The sequence below is a fragment of the Chelonoidis abingdonii genome, chromosome 5, assembly GCF_003597395.2.
Source record: "Chelonoidis abingdonii isolate Lonesome George chromosome 5, CheloAbing_2.0, whole genome shotgun sequence".
In the NCBI taxonomy this organism is placed as follows: domain Eukaryota; kingdom Metazoa; phylum Chordata; order Testudines; family Testudinidae; genus Chelonoidis; species Chelonoidis abingdonii.
In genome coordinates this window covers 120,774,719-120,788,256 of record NC_133773.1, presented here as the reverse complement: position 1 = coordinate 120,788,256, position 13,538 = coordinate 120,774,719, and the positions used below count along the sequence as shown (strand labels likewise).

Genomic DNA, 13,538 nt, shown 5'->3' with positions numbered 1-13,538 from the left:
TTATACTGTAATTTGATGACTCAGAATCTAAGAACAATTGGACTAGAACTCTTACTAGAAACTTAAGGTCACCACTAAAATCCATTTTCCTGGACTTTAAATAAGGTCTTCCTTGTTGTTATGATGATTTGTTTTTTCTTACTGTTCTGAGGAAGAGAGACAATACGTCTACTAGCACGTACAGTATTTCCATTTATACTTATTATAATCCATCAATTCCTTTTCTGATAGTGGGCATTCACGATAACCCAGTAGTCTGAAGTATTTTTATTTTTCTAACCTCACCAAATCTGCTTGGGCCAAGAGTAGAATTTGAACCCAGGATCTTCAGAGCTAAAACCAAAGACCCTACTGCTAGAGCTCAAGAACTATGTGCATTAGGTAAAACAAGTAACAGATTCATAAATCTCTTATGTGGATCACTCAGGTAGGACAGAGACCACAAATGCTTAGTTTTGGTAACAGAAAAATATTTTATTTTTGCGGCGCTAATATTATTGTTGGAGCCTGACTACTGACACTAAATTTTCTTTTGGAAAATTTGACTACAGTACAGATGTTCTTATCTTCAAGCATATAAAAAAAATGGGTTACTAATTACTGCATGCATCCAAAGCTCCATAAACTGGCAATGCCGTGCGGCATAATAAATTGATGTGTGGTTACAGGGTAACTTTTAAGCATTTTCCTTATATTGTCCGCCTTTGCTGATTATCGTTCTGCTTTGCTTCAGTTCTCACTCCAGTTTGTTACTTATAGTTTCTTCTTCATTTCTGTTCCTACACTGTTGTGGTGTTTAAACAAGGTTCAGTTTTATACAGAGAAGTATAACTACAATAATTAGCTTACTGTGTTTGTAGTGCCTTAAAAGTGTAATTAAAAGTCTGCATGATTGGGAATATTTTGATGATATATAGATATTGCCTTTCACTACATTGGATTTCCCATTTGATTTGAGGCACAGTGAGATTAGTGGCTGCAAATTTATACAAAAGAGCTCAAGATGAAGGAGTTAAATCACTTAACATTGGGCAGTCCCAGTTAATTACTGAACTATTGAAATTAACGTTAGCTAATAGAGACACTAATATTTTTGCCTTAATTTAAAAAAATATATTAATATTGCTGCAAAAAACAAATTTATAAAGATAAGTAGATTACAAAAATCTAGTACGTAAGAGTTATTTGTCTTCATGAATGAAACTTCAGAGAATACAGCAAGGGGTTTTTATATTATTTCAAGTAATGAGATACAAGAGACAATACTTTTGATCAATGTAATATAACACAATATTGAGCAGGTAGAGAAGGAAATCTAGAGGGAGAGGGTGAATTCCCTAATAGATTATCTGTTCAGTTTACATATGTCCTTTTTTTTTTTTGTTAAAAGAATTTGCTAAAGAATACCAGAAACATACGGAATTAAAATAATCTAAGGTAAAAAAACACAAAACTATTGATCAAAACAAGCTATTGAGTTGAGAATTTTTGTGATTGCCTTCATCTATTATTTTCTCAGGAGATGTTCTGTTTAGCTTTATAAAAATAATCAGAAATGGAAGAAAATTGTACGTGTTGTTGTACATAAAAGGAATGTGGTGTGTGAGACTAATGACTATGCATTCAGTTTCTATATTACACCAAATGCAGTGTATTGAGCTGTTTTCCAAATAGCACTTAGAACTCTACAAGTAAGTTATACTTGAAAGGCGTGCTAGATGTTGTAAGTGTGATAGATGTATGCATTCTTTCCTAAAGAGAAAAGCAATGTGGTTTTCATGCATCTTACTATTATCTAGGAATCAATGGAGTATGAAGCTTAGGAAGATAGAGGTTTTTTCCCAGCTGTTGTGTGTGTTACATGTCAGTGATAAACAGAATACTGCATTCCTTCATGTATTGAAGCTGCCGGTGCAATTCATTTCACAGTCACGTTTAAAGCCATGCAACCCAAAGGTACTCGGTGTGGAACCTGAAATGGATTATTTAAAAAATAAACCTAACCTAAAGGAAGATGTATTTTTAAAATATACATCCCAAACAAAACAATACCATTCTCAATTCCCCCACTTAACCCCAAGTATTGCAAATCCCAAAACCAGGACACTTGTTTCCAAAGTAATATTCTTAGCATTTTTTCCAAACACTTTACAAAAGAGGATAGGTGGTATGATTCCTGTTTTATAGATGGGAAACTGAGGCACAGAGCTGTGAGACACCTTGTCCAAAATCACGTAACAGGTCAATATTAGAACTATGAATATACCCCAGCTCTCTGGACTTCCTGCGCATTGCATTATGCACTTAATGTTGCTAACTGATCAAAATGTAATCACTTATAACTTTGTTTATAAAACCCGAGTATTTTAAAAACAAGAGAACGAATAATTAAGCTGTCAGAAATCATACAATGCTCACAAATTAAACAGTCTTTGCAAGTATAAAGAAATTGCTGTTTCACCACAACATGTAATAACCTTATCACTGGCCCATGGATTATTGGGTTTTTTATGTATTTTTTTCTTGATATTTTGATCTATGTTTTTAAAGAAATGTGCTAAAATATATCAGTGACTCTAAAATTGTTAAAGTGCTTGTAATTGCTGCTTTTGAGGATAACACTGTATATGTACGGAGGAAGTAAATATGTAATTTATTTTTGGTAGAATTACTTGCATGTGTGGACTTGCATTACATAATTTTTATGTTTTGTTTTCCAACAATTTATGTGGTGGTTACTTTTTATCAATATATTCAAAATACGCTATTTATTTTGAGTGTGTAGAAACAGAAGCTTTTCTGCCACATCTTAATTTCGACGTGGTTTTTTTCCCTCTGATTATATTCAAGGTAGCTTCCTCCTAACAATATAGTAGGTACATGCAAGTAAGTAATTATGGGGAGAGATTCAAAAAATGCCTAAGGGGGGTTAGGAAAACAAGAGCCACTGAAAGTCATCTAAATCCCTCCTATGTCCCTGTGGTGCTTTTGAAACTTTCCCCTTTAGTTTGCTTTTGGAGAGCTTTAGATGTAAGGAATCTCATGTTCTTTATTAAAATTATGTGGGACCCGTACAATCTTTGTCTACTGTACAACGGAAGATTTTAATTTTGCTACATATTTAATTAATGAGTAATTATTACTATAAGGAAACATCTGTTTATTTCAGATAGTGGGTTTGTGTTCAGAATGACAGCAAGTTTAGGATTCTGAATAGATGTTATTCTTCCTAAAATGTAAGAACTGTTTTCTGATTCTGAAAGCTGACTATATTTTAAAGAATCTTTATTGAGGTTGCAGGAACAAACGATCCCAATGTGTAGAAAGAATAGTAAATATGGCAGGCAACCAGCTTGGCTTAACAGTGAAATCCTTGCTGATCTTAAACACAAAAAAAGAAGCTTACAAGAAGTGGAAGATTGGACAAATCACCAGGGAGGAGTATAAAGATATTGCTCAGGCATGCAGGAGTGAAATCAGGAAGGCCAAATCACACCTGCAGTTGCAGCTAGCAAGAGGTGTTAAGAGTAACAAGAAGGGTTTCTTCAGGTACATTAGCAACAAGAAGAAAGTCAAGGAAAGTGTGGGCCCCTTACTGAATGAGGGAGGCAACCTAGTGACAGAGGATGTGGAAAAAGCTCATGAGCAGTGTTTTTTTCGCCTCTGTCTCACGAACAAGGTAGCTCTCAGACGACTGCACGGATAGCACAACATGGGGAGAGAAAGAAGAGTTCAGGATTTTTCTAATAAGAAAACTGCATGACTAACAGGTTCAAGGGGCCGGATGCTCTGCATCCAAGGGGTGCTAAAAGGAATTGGCTGAATTGTGATTGCAGAGCCATGGCCCATTACTTTGAAACTCATGGCGTAGGGGGAGGTACCTTGGCTGCCTGAAAAAGGAAAGTAGTGCGCATCTTTAAAAAAGAGAAGGAGGAGGATCCGGGGAGCTACAGGCCAGTCAGCCTCACCTCAGTCGCTGGAAAAATCATGGAGCAGTTTCTCAAGGAATCAATTCTGAAGCACTTAGAAGAGAGGAAAGTGATCAGGAACAGTCAGCATGGATTCACCAAGGGCAAGTGCTTACGTTACTTCATTCTATAGATCTACTATTTTCTGCAGTTAAAACCACAGTTTGGGTTTATGTGCTAGAAAATGTAAGACATTTTAATTAAAGCCTTGTAATTATTATCTGTGTTAATAGCCTTGACTAGTATAGGCCAATTTATGTTCATAAAGTATTAGAAACTGAGCTAAGAAATGTTACCGTCCATTTTATGAATACTTTATAAATCCTTGCCAAACTAGTTACTTGTAAGGAGAAATATCCAAGCATGGTTTCGCTGAAAATTCCTAATAAAAGTTTGTGCTGAAAATGCTTCTATAGACTGAGTATCTGAGATTAGAATGCCTTGGATATCTGGTCTACAAAATTGGTTTTAATATGCTTAAACATCAGTCCTAAACTGTGAAAATATGTAGTTCAGTCTCCCTGAGAAAAGTGCCTTTTATTTAAGACCATCATGTTGATCTTACTAGATCTATATAAATAAATATGATATTTCTTTAACAAAAAATCCAAATTCTGAAAGGCAGTTATAAATTTTACAAGATACAAAAGAAAATTTAAAAATAAACAAAACAGATCAGTAAGCTTGTTTCTGTTGTTAATTTTAAAAAAATCCCTTTAGCACTTTGATTGATAGAAGGTTAGTTTCATTATGGATCCTTGACTTTCCCTTCTTTGGATTCACTAAATCATAGGAAAGAGTCTTTTGCTGCATGTAGACTACTGTATTATTAATCTTTGGCTTAAAGGCAGAAGATGAAATCATTCTCTGAAGGAAACATCCTGGTAAGAGACATTTTTTAAATGGAATAGGCATTCTCTGCCTGGCAGTTCAGTCACTAACCAAACAGAACAGCAATTGGTTTTGCCTGATATGTAGGAAGATTCTTTTTAACTGACATTATTTCTTGCCCACACATTTTCTGCCTTTCTCTTTATTTGTTCTAATATTTCAGTCATGATGACTAATTAACAATTTTACCTGCTAGAAATCAAGTTGAATCTGATTAATGTTGGTTAATTTTGAAATCAAGGCTGAAATTCTGAGTTTGCATGGAAATTTCTAGTACATTTTGCATGTTGGCATAAAATAACATGCCAGCCACACTATTTCCTATTTTGAAAGCATATGACTCATGTACCCTAAAGATACTTCTCTCCATGTAAATAAATTTCGTATGTTCAGCAGAGAATTGCTTTGCATACTTCTGGGTTTCTTGGAAATGAGTGTCTTTTAAAGGAGACACAATAGAAGTCATGCTTTTGTAACTTTTAAGCAAACATTAGCCCTAGGACTTTTGACTTTTACACACTCCTTTGGAGAAAAATTGATTTTTTGTAACTTGCATGTTGTATACTATTTATAAAGGTACAACACATTTATGAAACCACAGCACTTATCAGGGACTTGTTAGCATGTGGCTGAAATGTTTCATTAAAGTTTAACATCTGTAGATTGCTAGGCATATTATACAGCAATTTCTGATTTTGTTTTTAGGAAGAAAAGTCTGAACCACGTATTAATCATTTCTGTGATGGTTCTGAAGCAGGGAATGGCTTCTGGTGGTGACAGAGTGCATCCTTTGAATCCATAAAAAGATAAGTAGGAAGAAGAGAAATTGGAACTATTGATTGATATTGTTCAGCTGATGGGGTTTCCTGATACCCCTGAAGTCTAATGGATTTTACATCACTAACATCACTGGAATGGTATGAAAATTGGACACCATCTTTTCTTGGCAGAGTTATTGTGAAATAAATTGGTTAGGTAAGATTTGCTGACCACATAAAATGTTTCCCATCTCCTCATCCCCAACCAAAAACTTAAGTCACCAGTTGAATCTTAGATCATTTTGTAAGATTTTTTCTTTTATTTACATTTTTCTTCTATGCTTCTTTTAATTAAAAAGGTGATGGTTTCTACACTGCAGAGGGAATTAAGAGACTGAGAATCTACAAACTATTGCTGCAAGGAGAACTTGTAATTATTGCAGGGGGGAAAGGGCACAGTTTCAAATTCACTTTTCTCCTCCATCATTTTCTTCCATTTTTGCCATATGATATAAGTTGTATTCAAGTACTGCCAAGGCAATTATACATTCAAAGTACACACACCTATAACTCTGACCAAAGACAATGACAGTTTTCTGTCTTAATGGACTGCAGGATTGCACACTGGGTGCTTTTGTGACGCCATGTGTCAGGTTGCACCTTGTAAATTATTAAATGAGTTGTCGAAGCTTCTGAATAGAAAGATGCAAATTTTGCCAAACTGTGGAATATTCCTTCCTTTTTTTAATGTCATTTTGTTCACAATCTTACTGCATTGCCTCATGCCCTTAATGAAGAGCACTGACAGCTGTGGGATATTCATCCAATTTAGGACTAGACCATGGTTGGTCCTAAAGCAGCTGCATAGGATGAATATGGGGAGTAATACACACTCTCTCCTTGCATGGCCTACCTGCATCCGGGTGCCGGGTATCGAGTGGGGGTTGACAGCAGGCTATATATGCCCATTGCTCCTCCCTGTGAGGATGTGAGCCGGGAAGAGGATGGGGAGGGGCAGGAAGTGGGAGATGCCTGGACTTCTCATCCTGACAGTGTTGCTAACTATTGTGATTTTTTCATGAGTGTCACAATATTTGATTATTTGCCTCAAGCTCCAGCTCCTGTAGTCAGATGATTAGATGATGATCTCTGCTTTCATTTTAATCAAAAGTTAGTTTCTAGCTCTTGTGATTAGAGAGAAAAGCTTGGAAATGGGACCCAAGTGTATGATAAAAGCTCAAAAATCAGGAGACAAAATGAGAGAACTCAAATGACATTATTATTTTTAAAATCGTATTTAACCCAATCTCATTATTTTGGGAGGGGGAAGGGCATGGCTCGTGCAGTACTGGTTCCCTCATAACACACTGCCTGGTGGAGGTAGCAGAGTGTGAATGGGGCGGAAGTATCTGCACCAGGTATAAAGTATCTGCACCAGGTATAAAGCTGGTGAGAATTACACCCTTATACCCTCTGGGAGTAAGAGGGGATCCTCTCCAAGTCACAGATCTTAGCCTGTTCCTGAGCTGGCATCACTGTGCACCACTCCCTGCACGTGGTATTGAGCAAAGTTTAATTTAGCAAATAATGATCCTGGTTACAAACCATCTGATAAGCAATTGAGAGGATAGTGCTGGATTGTCTAGATTTCTGAATCTTTAGCTTAGTTTTAAAAATCAAGTGGTGAGTGTTACCCTGAGTAGGGACTGTGAAAATGTGTTACATTTATTAAGTTAACTCCAAACTTTCCAATGTATGTGCCCAAGTTCATCTGTTGGCCGCTAGATTAAGTAGCCTGATTTGTCAGAGGTTTGGTAGCTGTTGTTGAGCTTGAACTCACTGGAGGTGAATTTTGAAGTCAATGGGAGCAGTATGTGCTCAGCCACCCTGTAAATCAGGCAACCTGCTTCATGCTTAAATGTGGATTTAAGTGCCTCGCTTTAGGCACCCATATTAAAAAGTTTGGTCTTAATGTGGCATAATATCTCCACATCTTATCCTCATGAGGCTATCTTAAATCTTCTGAAATGGAATGGTTCTGGCTCAGTCTGAGCTCAGCGATACTGTACCGTTATTGACTCAAAAGTACGTGGTAATTTCCAGTACAATATGAATGTCACTTCACTTTGACTTGTTTTTGTCTTCCATATTTCCTGTATGCCCACATCAAATAAGACTACCTTGATGTTTTTGTCTTTTGTGATAGAAGAACAAATTCCATTTCTAAATCTACATACTAAAATATCTATAGCTCAAGTGTTCTTACTCTCATCTAAACATGTTAAGGTATTTTATGAAAGACCAGCAGAGAGATGTAAAAGAATTCTAGCAATCCAAACACTTGAGGTTGATCTTGATTTTCTTACTTAAGCTAAATTCACATTGAATTCAATCATATATCTAAATACAGTAGAAATTTTGCTTGGGTATGGGTTTCAGGAATAGCTCCTTGGAGAGTATCTGAGAATCTGGCTACCTTCAAGTTTAGAAGGAATTAATTCATACTTTTTAAAGCTTTTTTCATGACATGGAGTTCTTCTAATTACAACCTCACTTTGGTTTATTTTCACTTCTTCATTAAAGATGGTCCCAGAGGTATGTAACTTTTTAAACTGAATTTGAATCCAAATTTCCCACAAACGTAGGCAGTGTTTTGATTATGGGTCATCTCTAATCTAGAAGATAATGGAATATATCATATGCAGTAGATAGCTGTTCTGCTCCTTTAATCATCATCATCATAAAGGCAAAGAAAAAAGCCTTAAGAGCCACCTATTCCATGAAGGGTTCTTGTTACATGGAGTTTGGTTTTTTTGCCTTGAATTTGCATTTACCTCTAGAATCGCTGCACTACGAGTATGTAATTGCTTTTTAAAGCTGTTTGGGATACCTACATTATGAACGGCTTTATATAAAGTCATATTAAATTTAGCTGTATGGAATAGTTAGATGATGAGTATCACAGGGTGTGATTGCCTTCCAGCACCCTCTTCTGGCTAAGTGTGGCTTTCCAGGAACTTCCTGTCTGTTTCCCATGTCAGGAACTCAATAACTCCACTTCAGGTCCTCTTGATTCAATAATACTCTCGTTGGGGCTGGTTTATTATAAAACCTCGTACAAAATAGCCCATAACAAAAGTCCCAAATAAACAAAAGTTTCTTCTGGTCTTCAATGTTCCCTTGTGCCATTTTCCCAGTCCCTTCAGGGTTACTTCTCAGTCTCTGTCTCTCTCTCCTTATGGCAGGAGACCTCTGCTCTCCTCCTGGAGCTGGGTAATTCAGGCAGTTGTTACCTCTCTCTGTAGGCCAGGAATGCCCAGTTCTCCTGCATCTGGGTTGTAATTTAGTCCAGTGCACGACCGTAGCCAGCTTCTCCCTCAGCTGTCCCACGTAATTCTCAGGATCAGAGGGTTTGGTAAGTGTCTTCTGCTGGTATTTGACCTTTTATTGAGGGACTAGGCAGGGTATATGCTAGTTCTCGTCCCTGATTGTTTGGGTAAGAGAGGAGCCTTGCCATGCTGTCTGCACAAGGCTCCTCGGATCCTTAAAGATACAGTGACAAGCATCACTCATTCCCAAAACAGCTTCCTCTCTCTCCATATCCCTGTTCCATCCTTATATTGGACCTCTTATATCCATAAACAGCCATGCCACATGTTGGAGGCTGGACTGACAACTGGGCACTACTGCCTTTAAGGGGCAGACTACCCTGTCGCAATGAGATTTTATGGTTGGAAAGAGGTAGGGGTAGGACTACAAAACAAAACATTTTTTTTTAATTCCAGTCAATTAAAAAGGAGTCTCTGGTCTATTTATACTGGATCCTAATGGGCAACTGAGGCAAATACTCACTACTAGTAGTAGTGTTGTCTAATACAGTAATTAGAACAAGGACCTGGGAATCAGGATTCCAGGGGTTCTGTTCCTTATTTGCTACTGATCTGAGCAGGGAGGTGTTACCTTGGGCAAGTCACTTGACTCCCATAGATCTGTTTACCCATGTGTTAATTGAGTATGATACTTGCATATTTCTGTTTTTGTTGTTACATTACAAGTTAATGTTTGTGAATACTCTGAGAACCTTACATTAAAGACACTATATACAAACACCAAGTGCGAAAGACTGTATTTGTCTTCGATAATAATGCAACCCCTGAATTAACTCCTACATAGATTTAAGTGGGGAGAAACACGGCTTATTCTTTGATTTAATACCAAGCACATTAGGTACCGAAGCAATATTTGCATGTCCAACTGCAAATACCTTAAGTATGCCAAAATTGTGGCATATAATTTGGTGATGAAGATTAAATGGATATTTAAAAAATGGAAGTCCATTTGCCAACTAATTCACTGCCAAGAGTAAGTGCTGCTGTTACTGTGTTCTGTGAATAACTTGGTGTTCTATAGGTGATCAGGAAGAAAATCAGATTTAGTTTCTATAACTAATCAGTATGCAAACGAATCTACAATTCCCTACTTATTTGGAATTAGAGTTCTTTGTATAGTATTGATACACTCCTGGAATATCTGATTTAAATAAACAAACACTTCACCTGGAGACATGCTTGGGAATATAACTGGAGTTAAAGGAGCTTAGTATTTTCGGATCTGATTTTCAGTGGCATTCAATTTTCCGTAGCATATGCAATCTTCTAATATATTACTATTATAATTACAGAATTGTTTCTGTAAATAATAACTAATGGTGACTTATTTTCTGACTCCATTAAGGCAAGAGGTTGTAATGGAACTTTAAGTTAATACTGTACAATTTCCTGTTCTATTTACAACATGAATTAAATGTAATGACTCCTAATGAAGTCAGTGGCAAACTCCCACTGGCTTCAGTTGACACAAGATCAGGCCCAATGTCAGTTGTGAATGCTCAGCCTCTCTCAGGATCAGGTCCTGAATAAGAAGTGATTCATGTTTCTGTTAATATCTGCTCTTTAACATGACAAGAAGGAAACGAATTTCTGGGAAACGGGGTTGAAGTAGGTGTGTATTTAGATAATGAGGTGTTGTGTAGGGGAAAAGTTACATATGTGCAACATTTACTTTTCTGGTCTTTGTTTTCCTCCTCTATAAAAGCATAGTATACTGTAACTAACTGGGTATGCTAGAGAAAAATACTGTAAATTTTTATGTAATTGTAATTGCTTGAAGTAACACAGATTTGTTTTATAATCCATGATATGCATTTTGTTTGTTGATGTCTCATTCTGTCAAACAGTGTTGCAGTCTAATAGGTCTGTTTCTTCTTCTCTGTTTCTTTCAGGATATGAAAGAAATCAGGCATGATGGAAAAGTGTTACCTGCAGGACTGTGTTGAGGACTACTTGAATTGTTAGTGTCTAGCACAGAGGGCTGCTTAGCTATTGGTTCAGCGTGGCGTGAGGGATTTTTATTGTAAACATTAAAAATTACTATGTCCAAGAAAAGCCGTGCCAAGGGAGAGAGGTCCGACATGGAGATAGAAGCAGTTCAGGCTGCTAATGAGGAGCTACGGATTAAACTGACCAACATCCAGATAGAATTCCAGCAAGAAAAAAGCAAGGTATGTGTCTGCATGCTCTAAGAATGCTTCGAAGTGGTATGTTTGGTTCTGAACCAGCAGACAATTTGACCCCAGTGTCTCTCAAAAACAATGTACTTTCCGAATGAGTTGATATTGGCTTGGATCTGCGCACTGTCCTATGGACTGAACACTGGCTGAGGGACCGTAGCCAGAATGAAATGCATAAAGAGAAAAGTATTAAACAGTGAGTTGTGTAGTGAAATGTAATTGTACGAGGTCCAGTCTTTAAAATCTTCATTAGTAACCTGCCAGAGGGAGTAAATGTCTGTCTGTTAAATTTGCAGTGTTGCTAAATCGAGAGGTATTAACAAAATGTGACTAAAGGAAATAAAGTGAATGATCAGGAGGTTTGTATCAGAGCTTAGTATTTGAAACTCTGAAAGGAATTGAAGGGAAAGTTGAACTCCTGAGTCACATTCAAAGTATTCCACTTAAGTGCATATGCAGAATGCAGACTGACTGTGAAAATCATTGATGCAGTCCTGATTTGACCTCATTAGGTTGCATGTGATTTGGCTATTTGCATTTTGAACAGCAGTCTAAATGTTTCTCTTTGCATTATGCTTGCTCCAGATATGTGAATAATCAGTGGCATACCCAAGAGATTTTGTTCATTCATCAATTATATATGTTTAAACAGCTGTTCGCATGCATAATTTTATTTCCTTGCATCATCTCAGAGGTGGATGGACCACTAGGTTTGGGGGAGGGATAGCTCTGTGGTTTGAGCATTGGCCTGCTAAACCCAGGGTTGTGAGTTCAATCCTTGAGGGGGCCACTTAGGGATCTGGGGCAAAAATCAGTACTTGGTCCTGCTAGTGAAGACAGGGGGCTAGACTCAATGACCTTTCAAGGTGTCTTCCAGTTCTAGAAGATAGGTATATTTCCTATTATTATTATTTATTTATTTATTCATTGAGGACCATCAGGGCACTTGACTCCCTACAAAACGCACTGAATTTTATAGACTGCCAGATCTACTCCAGGTATTTTTTCTGCAGTTAAAGGTAGTCTCAGAAGTGTTATATGTAACCCATAGCATGAATAAATATGCGTGAGATAATCATGTAAAGAAGAAATTCTGATCTCTCTGCTAAATTTTTCACATAGCTGAGTAAAAGATTTCACATGCATTCCTGTGCATGCAGGTTCAGAGACCTGTAATCAGTGCAAACATTTCATCATTACCCACTAACACTTCCAGGTGGCTCCCATTGTCTTTTTCCATCATTATTTTTAAGGTAGATTTTGAAGCAGAAGCAAAAATTTCTCTCTGCCATTTACAATATATAAAAATGGTCTCAAATGTAACATTTTTTTTCTGCTTGGTCTTTCATCTGAAGACTGTTCTCCACTGGAATGGGAGAATCTTCATAAGATCTTTGGAGTTGTGATTCTGCATTAGCTGATCTCCAGCTCTACTTCCTCTTCTGTGCCCTCTATAACTTTCTGAGAGGGTAATGATGCTGGATCTTAGGTTTTGGCAGCGTAGACAAAGCCTTAGACAGTCTTACTATTTTATATAATTAATTTAAATAAAATGTTGCAGATGAAAATCAGATTTTCTTTTCTTTCAAACAAACTCTTACTCAGTTGCCATAATAAAATCAGTATGGAGCTGGTGGAAAATCAGAATTTCTGTCTCCTAGGAAATTATGACGTTTGTTTTTCATCACAAATTCGGACAAAATATTGAAATGTTAAAATATTTTGCAGAACAGAAAGTTATGAAAAGCCTACGTACAGATAGTAATTTTTACTTCTCCTTCTTGCACATTCGTGCTTAGAGTTTACTTTTAAACTGTGGCATTTGAGCTGCAGCCTGATCCCTTCTTAATGCTTCTCGTGGATTAGTCAGCAGAATTGGTGTGAGAACGGGGTAGTAAATGTTATTGCTATTCTCCTCTTCCTCCCCTTCTGCCACAGATAAAATGAGTAAACTGTGGTGCTGAGGGTGGAGCAAAGCTTTCTGTTCGTCTTAGTACAACAGGAAACTTGCCACCCATTCAGGCCCTGTAAACCCAGGGAGAGAGTGACAATTGTGCTGTAGCCCTGCTATCCTTTTATAGTGCCTCAGTGCTGCTGTGTTTTAAAAGACAATTCTCAGTTTAAATTTCACCATTCTATCAAATTAATCTGAAAAAAAAAAAAATCCCCTCTCACCCCTATGAGTGGTATGTGTTTTCCTCAACCTCGGGTCCTCTACCAGAGGCCTGGGAGTTTGAGGGCTCTGCGCAGTATCTTAGCTGTTCCTAGCACTGCACTTTTCTGGACAGAGAGCTCTGATGTTGTTCCTGGGATCTGTTGGAGCCACTCACCCAGCTTAGGAGTCACAGCCCC

At 37.3% G+C, this 13,538-nt stretch overlaps 1 protein-coding gene across 3 annotated transcripts in view; it reads left to right on the top strand.

Moving 5' to 3' along the window:
- Positions 1–13,538, top strand: part of JAKMIP1 (janus kinase and microtubule interacting protein 1) — a 276,518-nt gene that overhangs the window by 130,515 nt on the left and 132,465 nt on the right. The window contains exons 2-3 of one of the 3 annotated variants that reach the window (XM_032791976.2): positions 5,565–5,834; positions 10,899–11,177. In XM_032791976.2, the coding sequence (XP_032647867.1) occupies positions 11,049–11,177 (129 nt within the window). In that variant the 5' untranslated portion in view covers positions 5,565–5,834; positions 10,899–11,048. The remainder of the gene's footprint in view (positions 1–5,564; positions 5,835–10,898; positions 11,178–13,538) is intronic. The other 2 variants (XM_032791975.2, XM_075066604.1) reach the window with 2 other exon arrangements.